This window comes from Pseudonaja textilis, chromosome 3 (assembly GCF_049901715.1).
Source record: "Pseudonaja textilis isolate UNSWEBS1 chromosome 3, rPseTex1.2, whole genome shotgun sequence".
In the NCBI taxonomy this organism is placed as follows: domain Eukaryota; kingdom Metazoa; phylum Chordata; class Lepidosauria; order Squamata; family Elapidae; genus Pseudonaja; species Pseudonaja textilis.
The window spans coordinates 86,497,968-86,518,612 of NC_141992.1; the positions used below are offsets into that span (position 1 = coordinate 86,497,968).

General features: G+C 38.2%; 1 protein-coding gene across 1 annotated transcript in view; it reads right to left on the bottom strand.

Moving 5' to 3' along the window:
- Nucleotides 1-899: 899 nt before the first annotated feature.
- Nucleotides 900-20,645, bottom strand: part of SLC25A24 (solute carrier family 25 member 24) — a 34,912-nt gene continuing 15,166 nt past the window's right edge. The window contains exons 3-10 of the mRNA XM_026700430.2: nt 18,431-18,518; nt 16,376-16,487; nt 14,957-15,115; nt 12,674-12,823; nt 10,656-10,763; nt 9,793-9,960; nt 3,049-3,199; nt 900-1,206 (exon numbers count right to left, since the gene is read on the bottom strand). Coding sequence (XP_026556215.1) covers nt 1,028-1,206; nt 3,049-3,199; nt 9,793-9,960; nt 10,656-10,763; nt 12,674-12,823; nt 14,957-15,115; nt 16,376-16,487; nt 18,431-18,518 — 1,115 coding nt within the window. The 3' untranslated portion in view covers nt 900-1,027. The remainder of the gene's footprint in view (nt 1,207-3,048; nt 3,200-9,792; nt 9,961-10,655; nt 10,764-12,673; nt 12,824-14,956; nt 15,116-16,375; nt 16,488-18,430; nt 18,519-20,645) is intronic.

Below are 20,645 nucleotides of genomic sequence, written 5' to 3' on the forward strand. Positions count from 1 at the left end.
GAAAGGAATTTAAGTAAGAAGGAAAATGTAAGAATGTTTTTTTTCCCCTTCCTTTGGGTAGTAAAAGATAACACAAGAATTTTTTCTCTTGGAAGAGAAAGCAAGCCCAGCTAAGGAACTCATTAGCATTGAAAAACATGCAATTTGATAAGCAACTGTGGAAGATGGAAGGATGCAAAAAAGAAAAGAAATTTAAGAAACTTTAACAAATTCGATAGCAAGGATATGACCACTTTGTTAAAATATGCTTTTGATTACTTCCATTCATATAAATTAGGAATAGGATGTTGAATAAGCACCCAAACAATATCAATTATTAATCTTTTGTAAATAGCAATAACTTTCACTTTGATTAATATGTCAGTTCCACATGTGTCTGGATTGGTTCCTATCCCCATCAATTTTCTAAGATTACTGTTTGGAAAACGAGATCCCACCTAGGCATCTTCTATATAAATGACTAATAAATGTGCAAATATATTCATTTCATTTCAAGCTCTTTCTGTTCATTTGTTATAAGAGGAATTGAACAAATAAATATATCAAGAATTTCAGTGCAACCTTTTATGACTTTCTGAATCATTTTTCTGAGGGATTTTTTTTTTTGTTTATAAAAGCAGCTTAACAAAAAAGTAGAATTATTATCATATTGCAAAAAATGCCTGTAAAATAATATTGGGTGTTCCGAATGCTCATAAATTGCCCACTAGACAATCAAATGCAAATTGTCATTAACAGACTGCATGTATAGCTTTAACCCAAAAATATATAAGTTGGGGAAATAATTATGACATCCTCAAACTTTTCCAAAAAGCAGCTACATGAGCAATGAAATATTTCTTGACAATTTTCTCATTACCTAGCTGTTTTCAGAAAATACATTCTTTTTCACTCCATCCAGGCTTTATAAAGTTAAGGCTTGCAGAATTTTTGCATAGAGAACTGTAGCTAACTGTAAACATGAATTTAGCCTCCAAGAGGATTTCATCTGGGTTAATATTCTTTGAGAGCTTCTCATGTCTTTCTTTTATGCTATTCCCAAGTTTTCCTTCATCTTTTCATATACCACGTAACTGATGCTCACGGCAGGAAGGACCTTCATGAAGTTTGGTGCTATGCCTCTGTATAGTCCAAGGAATCCTTCTTTGGCAATAATTTTTTGGAAAAGGCCAACCATGTTTAGCTGAGGGCCACTTTCTACCATTGCTACAGAAAATTAAAAAGAAAAAAAAAAGACATATTATTCAGCTGTCTTAATAAATAGAAGAAACCTGACATATGTACTTAGTTGTGTTCCACTTTCAGGAAGTACATTATTTCTTTCTGTAACATGTCTATAAAACAGTAATCTTTTGCTTGTATACCTACAAACATATTTCTCCTATATTTGAGTTTCTATTCTCTGTTCAACCCTACACTCTACATGCAGGAATTTCTGTGTACTTCATTTATAATCCCCAAGTTCCTACAGAATGGCTGAGACTACAATATTCAGACCCTTTTGTTTTGTGTGAGGGAATGTGGTGAAATAGATACCTTAAGCTTCTGTAATGTTTAAAATGCTGTCCCTCTGCCCCCCTCAAAATAGGAAAGTATAGCTTCAAAAATGTCTTCTCTCCTGTAATAGCCACATATTATTTGTTCCCCCAACAAGATATAAAGCAAAAGTTGGTCCTATTGGTTAAAAAAGGGTAGAACAAAGTCTTGTCCCAGAACAGTCTTCTACCCTGACCAGGCTTCTACAAGTCAGCAAAGTTTTTCATCATTATTGATACAATTTGGCAAAGACCTAATTTTGACAGAAGTAGAAAACCTGTGTCTCTTCAACTCCTCCATCACTTTAGATGAACTCTCCCATTTTTACAGAGCTGTCAAACTCGCGGCCCACAGGCTGGATGTGTCACGCACTAGCCATGCCAATGCCCAGTTTAGTGAAGGGGGGGAAGTCATGATATGTCACATGATGATGCCATGATGACACGAGTTTGACACCCCTTCATTATCAGATCTGTCTCCATGTACATAAAGTGTTTGTTGAAATAAATCTATGAGTAGTGTATGTTCTCCCGAAATGTCTATGGAGATTCTCAGTCATCCAGGTCATGGTTGTCCCAGAGATGCTTTTTCAAAAGGCAACTAGACCCTTTTTGTTTGTTTGTTTGTTTTCCTTGAAGATGTTTCACTTCTGAGAACTGAAGAAGCTTCTTGGATGAGAAGTGAAACGTCTTCAAGCAAAACAAAGGAAGTCTTGTTGCCTTTTGAAAAAGCACCCTTGGGATTCTCCCAAAATATTATTTTTCTACAAACAAAGGTTACCTGTTCTCAGGGGTAGATCTTAGTCTACCACTGTTAATCCCAATAGGTTCACTTCATATAGAAGCAGTGGTGGCTAACCTTTTTGGGCTCCTGTGCCCAGAATTGTGCGTGCACTTGTGATCTCATGCTCGCGTGCCAGCAGCCATATCCCTCCACGCCCCCTGCGCATGCACGTGCAATCCCCACCCCCACCCCCTTACCTGCACTGCGCATCCCAGCTGATTTTCAGTCCATTTGAGGCCTTTTTCGGCCTCCCAGAGGTTTGATGAAAGCCTCTGCAGCCCGAAAATAGGCCTGTTTCGTCACTTCCAGTATTTCCAGAAATACAGGAAGTGATGAAACAGGCCTATTTTTCAGGCTGCAGAAGCTTTCATCAAGCCTCTGGGAGGCCGAAAAAAGTGTCAAACAGGCCGAAAATCAGCTGGGAGGCACGCACATGCACAGTGAGGTAAGTTTTCCTGCTGCTTGAGTGCTGGCACAAATGGCTCTGCGTCCACGGATGCATCACAGATATAGAGGCTTGCCACCTCATTTTCACTGAGGGGGCTAAGGATATTGGACAGACTTTAAAGAGTATTTTTTTAAAAGGTGATTACTGATGGCTGAAGGCTAGATACATAAATTCCAGAAAGAAAAGTTAGCCACACTCTTAATGATCAATGGTATCCTTAAATATTGATCCATCAAGTTATCTCTTCTATATAGGCAGAGTAACATAACCTCAACACTCACCTTGAGCTTGCATTCGAGTTCGGATAAGGGCAAGTGGATAACTGGCTAACTGGCCACAAGTACTGGATAAAGTACCACATCCAAGCAATACTAATATACCAGGGTTGGCAGAATCTGTGGCATATTTTTCTAACCACATCTTCTTCAATGCCTGTCAGGAACAAGATATTGATCTTGTTAGATCATACATAGCTTTTAAACTATTAAAGGATGCGGCTACGTCTTTATGACCTTGTGAAAATGGGACAAGAGTTGGAGCCTTTGAAAACACATTGAACAAGCTAAAATACTGATCACATACTTTGAAAGTGATTTCTTCCTTTTTTTTCTCATTTGAGACAAATGCTTGTTTTCCCTTCATCTTCCAAGTGCCCTTATAAACTTGGACACTGAGTGACATTCATCAGCTGGTTCACATATGTATTATGCTAACCACTTCATCTATATTATATTGCAGCTCAAAGGCTGCCTACTGAGGTTACATTGGAAATGAAATAGCAGCTTCCAGCTGACAACTGTCTTTGTGATAGTTCATTATACTAATTTTCCATCTTTTTTCCCCACAAACATAATTGGCATGAAAAGAGCCAGCTTGTAATTTTGAACTGGCATAAGAGCCTCGTCCTGTTTTCAATTATCTGCCCAACAAGCCTTAGAAAAATCACTGTGACGACTTGAAAAAAAGACTGAAATTAGAGAAGTGTTTCAGACTCTTCAATACTGCAGAACCTGCGACTATTTCCCTAAAAATAATAGAAAATAACAGAGAAAACATACTCCATAATACATTTTATTTACCCTTAAACTGAATATGTTATCTTTGCATACATTTTAATAAGTTTACAATCATAATGGCACATGAATGGAATTTATGAGTTATGACAGGTAGTCCTTGACCTCAGTTGAGCCCAAAATTTCTGTTGCTAAGTGTGACACTTGTTAAGTGAGTTTTGCCCCATTTTATGACCTTTTTTGCTACAATTGTTAAATGAATCACTGTAGTTGTTAAGTTACTAACACGGTTGCTAAGTGAATCTGGCTTCCCCATTGATTTTGCTTGTCAAGAAGTGATCTCATGATCCTGGGAGACTACGACCATCATACATATGAGTCAGTTGTCAAGTATCTGAATTTTGATCACATGACCATGGGGATGCTGCAACAGTTGTAAGTGTGAAAAGCGGTCATAAGTTCCTTTTTTCAATGATGTTGTAACTTTGAACGGTCACTAAACAAACTGTTCTAAGTCTAGGACTACCTGTATGAATATATTTCATCGGTGTCTGGGATGAGGCTTATTAAAAGAAATCTCTTCATCAGTTTAATATTCTTCTTCTTCCAAAGATGTTTTTTTTTTCATAAGGCAACTGGACTTTGTTTTTCCTTGAAGACATTTCACTTTTCACCTTGGAAGCTTCTTCACCCCAGAACTTCAGAACTGAAGAAGCTTCTTGGGTGAGAAGCGAAATGTCTTTAAGGAAAAACGAAGTCCAGCTGCCTTTTGAAAAAGCATCTTTGGGACAACCCTGCCCTGGATGACTCAGACTCTCCATAAACATTCTATATTTGACCTTTGTTTACTCACAACCAATTGCTCATGCAGTACAGAAAATGACTGACTGGCAATATGGCCACCATATTGTAATATAGCTTATATGGATGATCTGGGTCTGGGTTGGAGTGCAGAAACATTTAATTCTATGAGTTCTGATCTTCTTCTCCCCGTTGTCACAGTCTCTCTGGTGGAGCAACATGTCTATTGGAATTATAACTGGAGAGACTACTTCCAGGTGGCTTGAATCAGGAGAACCTGGGAAGCTCAAAATTTCAGCTTCCTCTGCCAGCTACCAGCTGAGAAGACGACTCAACAACAACAGCAGGGCCAGTAGATCTTTGTTGAGGAACCCAAATCCCATGACAGTACCCTGGGGTGGGTATTGTCAAAAGGCCTGGCTATGGGTTTGGCCACAAGGCTGATTGGGTTGTTTGGGGAACTGAATGCAAGAGTGAATTGTTTTATAAATTCTCACAACTCATCTGCGAGTTGTTCATAGAATATAATGATGCTCAGTGAAACATATTCAGAGAAATTGCATTATTCAGCTATTTTGATACTGCAGCTTCCAGAACCCGGCCATTATAGACATTCTCTACTTTCATTTTTGGAGTATACCAAGTTGAAGAAGGTTAAGGGGGGTGGGGAGGGCAAGAAAGCCAGGCCCATATGCCTCATAAATCAAAGGTCTTACTGAATACATTCTTCTTTTCACTTCTGCTCTAAGTAGCTTGGACCGGAGAATCTATTTGGGAGAGATAAACAACTTTCCCTTGGCTACAGTGGGACTAGCTATATTGTCATAAGGACTGGATTTATTCCTCCCCCTCCCCCCCGTGGTGCCATACTCCAGGACTGACAACATGGGGAGATGACAGTCTTAGGAGAAAACAGAAAGTAATTTGAAAAAGTTCACTCCCAGTGATTTACATTCATATTACTTACATATTTATTTTTCCCAAAGTGTTCTGAAGTGTTCAGGCACTTTAAATCAATATATTACAAAAGCCTGCAAACAGGAATGGAAGGGGTTTTAAGTATGCCTCTTGACTAGCACTTCACTACAAGAACACTATCACAATTCCTATCAGCACACTCATCTGTTTTCCACTTTCATAAACAAGTTTAAGTCCTTCCAACCCGTCCTCCATGGCTGGGCCTAATTAAATGTCAGAAAGCTGTTGTTGTGATTACAGAATCTATTTGCCCCAAAATGAAAGTGGGCTGTGCATAAACATGGCCACCAGTGAGTCTTCCTTCAAATTCTGAATAAAAGCCTTGGATATAACCTATGCAAATGCCAAATGTTGGCTGGTGTAAAAATGAAGCTTGTTAAGAAATTGATATGCGTAACAAAGTTGAAGCACATGATAACTATTGTTTGTAAAAACTGTTCATACAGGATGGAAACAAATTAGGTTTAAGTGGGGCATTACAGAACCAGAAACATCACTTCAGCTAATTGCAAGGAACACTATAAATGGCTGACAGGTAGCATATTCTGCATAGTAGAGGTAGAAAATTATTTCAGATGAAACATGCTTAACTACATGAAGATTAATAATCTACAGCCATTAGCAGAAACTACAGCATAAACTATAGCAGCTGTGAAGCTAGGTAAAAAGCATGAAAATTCAGAAAGACAGCTATGTTAATTATTCAGATGTAATAATAAACTGCTATTCCGAGTTACATTAAACATTCAACACCTTTCTGAGCTTCTAAGCTCTACCATTCACACACATATTTTTCTCTTATGCCCTGAATTCAGAAGGATTTGTTTTAATTATAGTTATTGTGCCTTGTTTTTTTATATCAATCAAGGATTTTTTTTAAAAATACCATATATTTGCCATTGCAATAGCACTTAGACTTACGGTATATATTGCTTCACAGTGCTTTACAGCTCTGAGTCAGGGCTATCAAACTTGTGGCCCGTGGGCCGGATGAGTCAAATGCTGGCCATGCCCACACCCAGTTTAGCAAAGGGAAGGAAAGTCGTGATGTGATGCTGCCATAATGCCGCAGGTTTGACATCCCTGTTCTAAGTGGTTTGCGGAGTCAGCATATTGCCCCCAACAATCTGAGTCTTTGTTTTACCCACCTCAGAGGGATGGAAGGCTGAGTCAACCTTGAGCCCCATCAGGACTGAACTGCTAGCAGTTAACAGATTGCTTTCCAAAGTCAATGAAGCTTTAGCCTCTTGGGAAATTGGGGGGGGGGAGCCATTTCCAAATTGGCTAAAGATGCGCTATTGTTGTGGTTAGCTGGCAGCAGGTGCAGATGGCTGAGGAGAGCAATGACTCTGATGAGGGGCCAGGACCATCAGGGAGTGGACTGCTGCCTTCAGAGATTGTGGGAGCTGGCAGCAGTGACGAGGACGTTCCCGAGGAGCCTGTGGCAAGTGAACATGCAAGAAGGATTACTCGGAGGAAAGAACAATTACAGCAGCACAGGCAACTCGGGAGTAAGGCTGCAAGGTAATGGCCCCTCCCTTAAGAGAATACAAGCCAGGCTTGAAAAAGCATTCTTTGCAGAAAGCAAAGAAGCTCTTAAGCTCAACTGGTGGACATCTTAGTTCGTGAATCTTGTAAATTAGTTCTTATCTCTGGGTTTTTGGCAGCCTTGACAAACAACTTGGCAAGGCTCTTTCTTGTCGGAGGTAATTGTTGGAAAGCAGCCTTTTATCTGTAAAGGAACAGAATTCGTGATTAAACCTTGAAAGGTAGGGGCTGCTGCTTTGTCTGTGTTTGCTGTCTGGGAACCCGGTTGGGTCAGAACAGCTATCGTCATAAAATATATCTTTAGTCATGTGTAAGTAATATCTGCCAGAGAAGCTGGGTCTGAAAAGGAGAGAGCGAAGGCAGCTGGGTGCAAAGATGAAAGCTTGGTGCAAGGAAGTAGGAGAGAAATAGGCAGCTGAGTGTCAGCTGAAAACCAAACGAAGTGGCACAAGAACTCAGGTCAAGAGGTTATTTTATTGTTGATTTCATTATACACTAGAACAGCAGTCCCCGATCTTTGTGGCTTGGTGGCCCGGCTGGAGAGGAGGAAGGAAAGTGGGTTGCATGAGCAATAGGCTGGTGCATGTGCGTGCTTACACACAGCCCTTACATGAGTAGTGGGCTGTTGTGAGTGGTGGGCTAGTAAGCATGTGCAAGTGCCTGTCAGCCCACCACTCACATATGTTGAGCTGCACATGCGTACTCTAGCCAGTCACTCACGCAGCCCAATCCCAAATAGGCCACAGCCCAATAGTGGGCCACTGCCCGGGGGTTTGGGAACCTTGCACTAGAAGCTCACCAAATTTCCTGCTTTCCCCTCGGGAGAGTCAGATATTGACCTAAATCAATTCCATCATATGGGAATCTAGAGTCCAGACTGACACGTCTCTAAAACTCGTCCCACCAGGGAGCCCTTCCTTTCCACTGTTGATTCCACCACACTGGGTGAATGAATGTTTGCTGGCTTGTTTGCTGGGGTGGGCTAGGGAGCTGCATGGAGCTAAGGAGAAATGACAGTTTAACAAGTGAATACTTGTTGATGCTTACTGAAATTTCCCAGGGGTTGGCAAGCAGCCACAATACCGTGCAAAGCAGGGTGCAAGGTGTCCCAAAGGACAGAGATGAGTGGGGCAAGTAAGTGAGTGGGGGAGGGGATGCAGTTCCTTACTTAATAAGGTTGAGGGCTGGGAGGGACCAAATCCAGAATAGCTTGGCTTGGGATGAGTACTTGATTAACAACACATGATTCTTAGTTAACATCTGCAATGGGAAGAGCTGGGATTGTCATCATACGTTGGTGCAATCATGTAATATCTCACTTTATGACCTCATCAACTTATGAAGAAAATGTCAGTGTCAATTGTGGCCACAAGTCAACGACTATCTGTATTTCTGTAAACCCAAAATTGAATCATCTCATAGCTCATCCTGCTTAACCGTGGCATAAAAGGATTCATCTTGTGATTGGTCTGTTAAGTACTCATTAAGCTACTGTAGAGTAAATTATGTGGGGGAGAAACCATGTTCCTATTACCATTCATTATTTCTTTAATAGATCTCCTTTCTTCCAATTTCCTCAGAGAGCCGTGCAAGTTATAATACAGCTTACCGGTTTGGTTTAGCGTCTTAAGCTACATTTTGTTTTAGCCCGATGTATAAAGCCAGTTATTATGGTTTAATCAATGAATCATGGTTAAAATGAAGTGTGGCTTAGCAGAATATGAGAATTTAAAAAGATAAGTAGTAACCACACTAATGAAACTCTTAACATCTTAAAGGAGTAGCCATTTTAGAATAAAATGACTATTTAATTATTAAATTTATATGTTGTCCACCTCACCAATATAGCAACTCTGGGCAGCTCAGAATATAATAAAAACTTGAAAAGTACTTTTAAAACACCAATTAAAATTAAATAGAAAAGTTAAACGTTAAAAACTAAGATGCCAAGCAACTTGGGGTGAGAATCTTCTCTAACCTGTCAGCCATCCTCAATATAGTGGGTCCCTGTTGGTGTCCCAGGCCAAGTGGCAGGGCCATATTTGTAGGCTGTTCTGGAAAGCCAGGAGTGTGGCAGTGGACCTCACCTTTGATGGAAGAATATTCCAGAAGGCGAGAGCCAAAGCAGAAAAGGCTATTCTTCTGGACCTCACTTGTTGAAATTCTTTGGCCAGTGGGATCCAGGGTAGATTCTTTCCAATGGAACAAGTGGGGCAGATTAGTCCCATTGGAATGAGATGGTTCCTCAGATACTCTGCACCTATGCCATAAAGGGCTTCAAAGATAATGATTAAACACTTGGAATGAGACCCAGAAGCAAACTAATAGCCAGTGCAGCTGTGTAACAACCGTGTTACACAAATTGTGTTCTATAACAGTTTTAGTCAGGGAAGATAAGACTAAGATAAGACTAAACTAAACTATCAATATTTAACAGCATCTTCACAAATAAGTAAGAAAGCTTCAAAGTTATCACATAAGCTTACAGTTTCCCTAAATATATTAACTGCCTTGTTTTAAGGAACAGTCATGAAAACTGACCTGCCCCTAAAAATTAGTGTAATTTGCGACCATTGGCATCAAAAGAACAGAAATCTTGAGTCCCTGTTCCAAGTTGAATCAAATTCTTTATCTACAAAACACTTTATTTTTTTCACTCCATTATTATGGAATACACCAACTCACCTCATAAATAGCCAGATCGATGCCAGCATATGGAATTATTCCCAAAATATTAGGAATATAACCTTTGTAAAAGGCTTTCACCCCTTCTGTTTTTAAAATCTTCTTAGCACAGTCAAACATCCCAGAATATTGTCCTGTTTTACCAACTGCCAGTCTTGTTTTTAATACCTAAAGAATTAACATTGAACGGAAGTAGTTCAGAAAAGAATACAATTAAATATTATATCACAACTTAGTCTTTAACATAGACCCAGAATATCAGTCATATTTACACATGTGAGAGTTAACGTATGAAAAAAGGGATTTAAGAACAAATATATGGCCCAAACAATATTAAGGGTATACAGATCAATCTAAAGCTGGATCATTTCCTTCACATCAGTTCATTCTGGCTGATATCCCTATCACTGTAAATTTTAAATAAAAATGTATATTAATATGTAGAAATAGCTTACACCTTGTGCACAACTTGGGAGATGCAAATTAGATTAGGTCCTTTAAATATACAGGCCATAGTTCTCAGCGAAGAACTATGAGGGAATTTCTAATTCAGATGGAGTATCTAATAATTCCATTGTGGTCTTAAAAATCATTTGACAACAGATAAAGACACCTCAGACTTTGATGTTTTAAATGGAACTAGAAGAGAGATGTAACTTGGTTCTCTGCAGATGCACAAGGTGTGGTTGTTTTATGATTTCCACAAAGCAGCTTTAAAATGGAACTTTCCTTGGCTTAAATTATTTTTAGAGTAACTACAGTTATTATCAGATTACAACATTGACAGACAGATGAAAGAGAGGGAGGGAAGGAGAGAGGGAGGAACAGGGCATTATTTTAAAAAGATATTATCCACTACTTACCTCCATGGGATAAATAGATGTTTGTGCGGTTGCTCCAGCCATAGAACCAGATATAAATCGTTCAATAGTTCCTAATTTTCCTTCTTCATTAACAAACATTTTCTTATACTAAGTAGTAACAAGATACAAAAAAAAGCACATTAATTCTAGACACACACACACACACACCCCAAAAACTATTAATAATGATTCTGCCTGGTAGGACACGAACTCTGTGTCTGTGTGCATGTCAAAGCAAGTAATTTAGTCAGTAGGTTCTTGCACCATCTGATCAATTCAAGGCTACCTAATATAGTTATTCTATTCACACATCCAATATTGATATAAATACCCACGGTGAGATTAGGCTTTCATGGTCAAAATTGAATGAGAATAATCCCTATGAAGACATTAATGATGGACCAAACGAACGATATGTAGCAAAGCTTTCCCTAACCTGCTCCACCACTGCTGAATTCCGATCCCTTGGATATCACTAACCTCTAGCTCTCAGAAACAAATGCAACTTTTTGCAGCAGTGGGATATAAATGTTATCACTCATATAATTTGTACAGAGTTTGCTGCTTTGCTTTAGTTTTTGTTTCTATTGGTTTGCATTTATTATTGGTTTATTGATTTCATAGCGTTTTTCAGTTTTATTATTAATTTGAGTATTTTCTAGTCATGGCCCATAATAATATCCTAATTCCTAAGGGGCTGCCACAAGGAAGAGAGAATCAATCTGTTCTCCAAAGCCCCTGAAGGCAGATTAAGAAGCAATGGATGGAAACTAATCAATGAGAGAAGCAACCTAAAACTAAGGAGAAATGTCCTGACAGTTAGAACAATTAATCAGTGGACTGACTTCCCTCCAGAACTTATGAATGCTCCAACACTGGAAGTTTTTAAAAAGAGATTGGGTAACCATTTGTCTGAAGTGGTATAGGGTTTCCTGCCTAAACAGGGGGTTGGACTAGAAGACCTCCAAGGTCCCTTCCAACTCTGTTATTCTATTATTCTGTAGCCTACAACTGCTGCTGCTGCTACTTGAAGATGTCTTCACAAAGGATAAAATAAAGACAATTCTGTGTCTAAGGACAAGTTCTGAAAATATGGGTTTTCTAAATATTTGCAGCAAAACTTAGCTGCAACGGGCACTGGTGCCTGCAGAATGTTGCCAGGGTAATTTTCTAGTTTAAGAAATTTCTCGTTTTCTATTTTAGAGTTGCTTTAGAAGGGAAAAAATGAAAAACCATAAATAAGATTGATACATCTGTAGCAAGGCTGATGCTTGAAAGTGCATTCCGCTGAAGACTGACGAGAATCATTTTGACATATCGCAGTTCCCTCAGCCAGTATCAAATACAGAATTGCAAATGTCCAACTGTAATGCGGTAAACTTTTTCCAGGGTGTTGTGATCCGCCTAGCTCAGCAGCATATAACTATTTCAACTGTTACAAAAGACTGAAACGCTTGCCCACTTTCTCTTCTTATATTACATAGGGAGGCATATGGAACCTACAATGTAACAAAAAAAGGGGGGGAATTTCTGACAGGGAAAATTTTTTAGATATAATACTGATTTGTTTTCTGCATTTCCCTGAACAATGTTAATGTAATTGTTCTCTCTCTCTCTCTCCCTCCCTCCCTCCTGCTAATCTCCGGATACTCTGTTTGTCTGTGTGCCTTTGAGTCAATGTTGACTCCTAGAGATTGCCAAGACAACTCTCTGCAGTTTTCTTGGCAAGGTGTTTCAGAAATGATTTTCCCTTGCCTGCCTCCTAGGGTGAGAGAGAGACTGACTGACTGTCCTAAGGTCACCAAGCTGGTGAGACTAGAACTTAGTCTTCTGGCTTCTAGCCTGATGGCTCAACCGTTATTACACACCAAACTGAGTCTCAGTTTCCTAAGACTACCAGAAGAATCAAATGAACTTATCTTCTATGTGTCCTTGATCACTTGAAGCAAACATGAACTATAACTGGACTCTAAATGAGCTCATCACATCACAGTTTTCTATTTTTCTTGACATCCTACCCTTTCATAGGCCCAGAATTTGATAGCTGTTTCGGGAGCGATTTTGACCACATTCACACCATTTCCCCTCCAAAGGGAACGGACTCCTCCTTCTTTCACCATTTGTTTCAAGCCGCCAGCTATGTTCATTTTCCCCTTTGAACCATGAACCTACAAGGAAAAGGAAACATAATTAACTGACATATACAGAAAAACCTGGTGAATCATAACTCTCTTTTATGTTTCAACAGAGGCATAAAGTAAGTAAATCCTTCAAGAAAGGAATTGGAACCATTCCAGATTGTGCACTAGATAGTGCCTGTTCTCATGACATCTGATACACACAACTGAAAGATTCAGGTACACAAAACCTGTTTGTCAAGGCTCCCCTGCCCACAGGCCATTAAAAATACAGAAGAATGGGGAGCCTCCTTCCTTCTTTAGGCTAAATGAAAAAAAGAGCAACAGCTGAGCTAACATCTAACCCTCTTATATTTATTCAACTCTCTCTTCCAATACCAATTTCCTTGCTGGGCTAAACTGAACATAAATGTGGCAGCTCCAGGTGCTTAAGCATGGAACTTCTGCATAGTTAGTCCTTGACGTACAACCACAACAGAGCCCCAAAATTTATGTTGCTAAGTGAGACCTTGTTAAATTTTGCCTCATTTTATGATCTTTCTTGCCACAGTTTGTGATGACCCAGGGCGTCACACAAAAATAACCACAAAAATAGAAGAAAGTCCCTTTAATGCCTCCAACTTTGCCCCAATGTCTAATTATCCTCAGTTGGATATCAAACTCTTAAAGAAAACAGTTTACGGATGGAGTAAATGCAGTCCGCACCCAAAGTAAAGTTAATTCAAAATAAAAAGCCCAACACAAACCACACTGAAGGAATTACTATGGCAGGCAAGGATGATTAATTGCAGACTTCTACCAGATAAGGCAGCAACCAAAGTTGGGAGGAAGCCAAAACACAGATAAGCTCCGACAAGAATGCACACTTTGCTTCCAGTAACTTTGCCATGTGCAGTTTGTCCTTTTAAAACAGTCTTTCCAGCTGTAGTCCATGAAGGGGATCAGGCCCCTTCCTCCCCCATAGACCATGCCACTCATGTTGCTCCCTTATCCGTTCCTCCCTGCATGCCCTAGGAAGAGAGGGATGGGCCTGGGTCTTCACTCTAAATGCCATCTGGCCTGTGCCCTTCTCCAGTTTCCTCCACAACCACCAGAGCCACACTCCCACTCCCTGTCAGCTGTTCCATCTCTCCCTTGAGTCAGACTCACCAACAGGGCAGACAGTTACTAAGTGAATCACTCTTGGTGGTCAAGTCAGTAACACAGTTTGTTTAGTGGGAATCTGGTCCCTGTTGACTTTGCTTGTCAGAAGGTGTGCAAAAGGAGATTGGCATAAATACGAGCCAGTTGCCAAGAGTCTGAATTTTGATCATGTAACCATGGGTAGGCTGCAGTGGTCAAGAGAAAACGCCGTCAGTCCCTAGTACAACTGTCTCTAAAGCAGTTCTCACGTCAACTATCTGGTCCTTTCTTTTGCTCTCTTTAAGGCAGTGCCACCAAGAGGCTAGGGCGGGCGGGCCCAGTTCAGGTCCTCACCTGCTTTTTGACTACTTTTTCACTTTGCAGGTGGAACTTTGTCTTTAAACACAAAACAGTGTTATTTTCAGCACACATCAGAATTTTATTTATTACTTCATCTTAACTAGGAATTGCTGAAAGAAAATCTTGATCTATTGAGAATGTCTAAGTAAACTATAAAATATTAGCGAGGGTTTCTGACCAACAATAGCAGCCACAAAATAATTTTCCTTCCCCCACCACTAGTCTTAAATATTATTGTTGAAATTAAGAAAGCTTAGGTGAGCAAATGGAATGGATTTTTGTGCAATAATTCTAGGAGCTACATTCAGTCCTGACACTAAAAAAAATGCCATTGGTTCTCATTCCCCAATTCTGAGTATGTCAGATAAATCATAGATCAATTCTAAGTCTATCCATCTGTACAGCAAATTATTTCTGATAAAATATGACAACTGACTCATGTAAATTCTAATAAAGAAGAATATTTGTAGTTCAAGGTTGACACGAGGGGTCCTTGGTGCTCGCTGAGCGTGCTTGTTCTCTCTCAGACGTTGCACTAGAACTGATGACGTTACCTAGTTTGAGTAATGAAACATCTGCGAGAAAGCAAGCAGCTCTTTTGGAAATGATGCTTGCATCCACACCTTTTAACATGTCCAAATAAGCTTGTTGGACCTTGGATGCTTTGTTTAAGAGGCCCACCTGCATCATAACTTTGAGACGATCCAGGGGTGCTGTGCCTGTTCGAGACACAGCACCAGCAACTCCACCTGACAAAAGCTGTTTCCACCACTGGCCGGTCTTCTTCTCTTCTTCCGTGAATTCATCAGGAATAGTTAAACTATCTCCAATATCTAATACCTGTTAAAATGCAAAAAGGGAGAATGAGAAAGAGCAAGCAAGAGAATGAATGGCTTAAATTCAATCTGCCTTTATTTCAGCAAAGAGATTGGTTGTGATGAAACACAATTACATTCAGCTTAAAACTGAAAAGAAGCATAAATGATACATTCTAAAATCCATCATTTCATTCCACAGACCAGAGGTAGGGCACCCCTGATCTAAAAAGCATTTTACATCCTTAGGCTAGGCTGAAAATCTTACAGTATGATTACAAACAATGTCTTTGCGGTGATATTTCAAGAAGCTAAGCTTTTAAAAATATTATTAAACCAATGATCTATTACTTCATCCTAGTTTTTTTTTTAAAAGCACAATATACAATATTATGTATTTTTCATATAAAACTTCAAGTTACCAAAGTGAGAAGTACAATAAGGGATACTTAAATAACTCTTTAATGTATCTTCAAATAAGAAACCTTCTGGCATTTTTACCCAAACTCAACACTATTTATAAATTTATACGTTAAAATGTGAATCCACAATCTCTTATTTATTTATTTAGAATTATATGACCACCTATCTTATTTATATACAATGAATCTGGGCAGCTCACAAGAATACAATAAAACAAAATAACCATAAAACCAACATTATACCAACTCCCAATACTCCAAAACAAAATTCTCCAACAAGTGATAGAAATAACACACTGGACAAAATGGGAGGTAGGTAGGTTGGAAAGAAATGTGAAGTTGGAAGCTGGATATAGGCAGGGAGCAATATTTGCTGGGCTTCTCTTAACTATTGTTACTGGTTTAGGACTAACCAATAAACTCTTAATTTAGCAGACACTTGGCTTTAACAGGCAGGCTTTCTCCCATTTGTCCATTAAGACAATGAGTTGCTCTGTGTCTGTGTCTGTGTCTGTCTGTCTGTCTATCTACCTACCTACCTACCTACCTACCTACCCACCTACCTACCTACCTACCTACCTACCTATCTTACATATCCTGGAGTCTTAAACCACTACCCCAAACTGGCTTTCCATTTAATTCAACATTTTAAGTAGGGTACTTTATTTTTAAAAAGACACAAAGAGCAAGGTTTTCAATCAATTTTGGAGCAACAGTTTGTTTAGCTAGTAAAGATTGTCAAGAATTTCAGTTTTAATTTAAAAAAAAACAGCTGCCAAGGATAATCATTGAATAAGCTAATGCACAAGTTGTTTAGATATAGTCCAGATCAGGACTGCGATAAAAATGCAAACCATACTCACTGTGGAATGTTTCCAATAACGGATGATTCCTTGAATGTCTGTAGCAGGGTTAAAGAGAAAATGATCCCGCCATTCATTCCAGTCCACTGACATTGTCCCATCGGCGTCCATGCTAAAAATTCAACATGAAATAATTTCAATGGATTATGATTTTTTTTACTTAATCGTGTTCAAAATACATTACACTTGCACTCACATTCTAAACTCTTGTTCTTTTTTTTAATAAACTTTATTAGTCTTTTATGTCTTTTAAAAACAAAAAATAATCATTACATTAACAGTTCTATGACATCAATCTCATACATTTCTATCTTTTGTGCATATTTACAGATACATATATATATATATATATATATAATTTGTGCAAATAGATACATTTAATCTATAGATTGGTTATCTTAAATTCCTTCATTTTCCTTTTTTTTCCTTTTAAACTATATTATCAAACTTTTATTACATTAAAAACCTCAAAAAAAGTAAATAAATATTTTACTCAAAAACAGCCATTTGTAATGATTCTCTTATGACAATAATTCATACTTTACAGATATTAAATTATGTGTAATTGCATTCTTATTTTATCTATTACTTATGATTAATAACTATCTATCTTTAATCTATCTCCATTCTACCCAATTATACCATTGTTCCCACACCTTATAAAATATCAGTGTCTCTTTATCTTTTAAGCTCAACATTAATTTGTCCATTTCTGCGCAGTTCATAATTTTTTGTATAACAAGTTTCTCTGAGGGTATGCATGGCTATTTCCAACATTGAACAAAGGCAATCCTGATAGCAGTTAATATATGTAATAGTAAATATTTTGTATTCTTTATATTTTTTTGGAAGATCTCCAATAGGAAGCGTTCTGGTTCTAGATCTAATTGTTCGTTAGTAATTTCCTGTAACCAGTCTTCTAAACTCTTGTTCTATTTGCCAATCTTTAATGTTAGGCTAATGTGCAAAATGCTTCAATCTGGTATTTTATTTGGCTTTCAAAGGTTCTACAGAACAGAGCACTATTTCTTTTTAATCGTCTTATCGCTCTAAGGAAAGTTTCCTGTAAACACGTATAAGATTCCTAGAGCAAAGAGCTTCTTGTGGTGTGCAAATATGGAGGTTAACAATTTATTAGAGGTAAAGAATGTTTCAAGAAGATGGGGGGAGAAAGATAGAAAAGAAACATTTCTTTTTTGCTTCTCATTAATAAATATGTTTCTGGAGAGCTCTGAACAATTATACCATGTTCCCGTTCAGTCTAAATAAGACTCTAAAGAGGAACATTTTTGTTGACATGTATGCTATAATCCTAATATATTGTTATTGCTACATGTTAGCAAGTATTATCAACTATGAATGTTCCATAAATGTTTAATAGGGGAGGCTGAGTTAAGCATTAAAATCTTACTTTGATTTGATTTATATCATGATTATTATGCAGTATGAAATAGCCATTGTTGCTTGTAACTAGGTTTTTTACAATATCTTGTGTGAAAATAGCCAGACAGTGAGTTATCTGGTTTATCATGATTCAAAGAAATCTTCTCCAAACCTGGCATATATAGGATGTTTAAGTCATCTTTGAATTCCACACCTGGAATTCATGGGTGTATAAATGGATACATCCATTCAATTCCCTTGGAAACAGGCTAAAAAAGCCTCCCAGTCAGACCAAGAGATAATTTACAGTATTATCTGCAATCATGGGATAGTTCTGTAAATATTACATGACCCACCCTTCCTTTTACCTTAAGCTAAGGAAGAAGGTTGTGTCTCACAAATCTAAAGAAGGATGTTGTGTTTCAGATACCAGAAATACCACCAAAATTGTTTCAAGCTTGTCAACCTGTCCCAAGAGTTGTCTCAAGAAATCATGGTCTGTCCTTGGCTCCTTCCTCAAGGCAATGACATTACTAATATAATAATTCAAAGCCAGGCAAGTACAATGGAGTACAGTCCTGAACACATCCATCCAATGTGTGATTTTATTTTTCAAGGGACATGCCTTCTCATGAGTCACTCCAATAACCAGGCATAATAATAGCTGCTGACCTTTTCAGAATCTTGCCTGCCTGCTTTTCAGAAATATCTATGCCCAATATCTTCAGGGACTGAACAATCTCTGAGGCTTCAATTACACCTTTAAAAAAAAGAGAGAGAGAACAGTGAAAATAGCTATTCAACTTCCACCACTTCAGGTCAACTGATCCAGATTTAAGAAGTTTGAATACTGATATGTATTATATTCAGTTATGAATGAAGTATCTCAGGATAAGTTCTTTTCACTTATATAAATGCAATGCTCTTGTAATTGATATGTTGCACAGCATAAAAACTTCCTTAATTATTAGTACAGATATGATAGTTTTGACACAAAACTTATTATAATTCCCAGAGATATATTTCTACTTATTTATTATATTATTATCCATACGTATCATTAATTTTAAGGAATTAGGTACTCTCAGAGCAGTGTATATGGCTCACCTCTTCAACATGCACTTTTTTTACCAGATATCTTAATAGCCATGCAAGGTATGTTCCACTGAATCATGAACCAGTCACTAGGTGATATTCATGAATGAGCAATAATTGAAATCCCTATCTATGCTGGATGGGTTTTAAGTGTTTGTAATTCAGCTCATTTAGAGAGCATTGGATTGAAGAACTCTGATAAGATTCTACAACTCAATACATTATAAAAATATTTTTAAAATAAACATATTCTGTATTGAACCCTGAAGCATCACAAGTGCTTAAAACTGTTGGTGCCACAAACCATGGTATTGTAAAATTTAAGGCAAACCTGCCCCGATGTATGGTCAGAAATGGAATGTAAGGAAGATTTGAACACCTTTTCAATTGCTGCTATTTGTAACATTTCCCAAGCAGTGCAAATAATAGTGACTTTATTTCATTTATAAATAAAAAAAATTAATATCCATTTTCTTATTGTACCGCCTTTGCTCCAAGGATTTTACATTTTAAATCAACATAGATGGCCATCTCCCACCCCTATTTAGCCTTACAAATACACTCATGTATTCTTCTCTCATTGTAGCCAAAATCTCTCCATTCCTTAGCTAATATTTTAAAAAAATCTAAAGTAAGGAAAGGGGAAATGAGAATTTCTTTTCCCTGATGTTTATGCTTTTTCAATAGTTGAACAATACAAGTGATATGTGAGTGTAGGCGGGTGTTTTAAATTACACTTTATAATCTCTGGCCCGCTACGTGCTGCTCAAACACTAAAGAATAACCATGGCTTCCTTCATCAGCTGCTTCTAAAAAATAGCACAGATGTTCTCAGCAAAATAGAATAAATTTCTTCAGAAATATTCAGCACAGTATCTGGATAACGGCCATTGGCGGGATTCAAATTTTTTTTTTACTACCGGTTCTGTGGGCGTGGCTTGGTGGGCATGGCAAGGGGAAGGATACTGCAAAATCTCCATTCCCTCCCCACCCCACTAACCTGCTTTCCAGCTCTCTTCTCCTGTGCAGGGCAACAAAAGAAGACCCAGCCGATCAACTGGGACTCAGAAGGCAGAGAATAATTTGGGGTGGGGCCAGTCAGAAGTGGTATTTGCCAGTTTCTCTAACTACTCAAAATTTTCACTACCAGTTCTCCAGAACTGAACCTGCTAAATACCCCCTCTGGTAATGGCGTCTTACCCAATACTTAACAAATAAGGAGGACTTTCACAAAACCCTTCCTGGCTGTTCTGCTGTATAGTGAAGGCTGTGGTAAATCCTTTTTGTAGAAAATAGTTTTCGGTAATAAATGTCATTGGTCCTTCTTTCTACAACTGTGATGCTGCCAAAAATAATTTAGGACTATTGCTTGGAACAGAGTTCTCGATTACAAATTCTGCTGCAACTTTAGTAGGGTTAAGAATCTGAGGCCAAGACATTAAAGTAAGCAAAGAAATCTGTTGTTCTCTAGATATTACTGAACTTCAAGTCCCAGCATCCCTTATCATCCAGTAGCTGGCTGGGGCTACTCTAAGTTGAAGTTTAGTGATATCTGGTTCCTGTGCTACCATTAAGCATTTTAGCATAGCAAATGTAATATTGTAGGCTGCTGTTCTTTTTAAATAGACCTCGATTGGCTTTTCACCACAATTCTAAGTCATTCTTCCCTCAAAGCGTCAGTGTAGCACTAACCTCATGATAGAAACATCTTCGATTTTGAAGAGTTTCAGTATCTTACTCATTTCTATATCAATAAATAACTTTAACTTGAATTTTACTTTTACTGGCACTT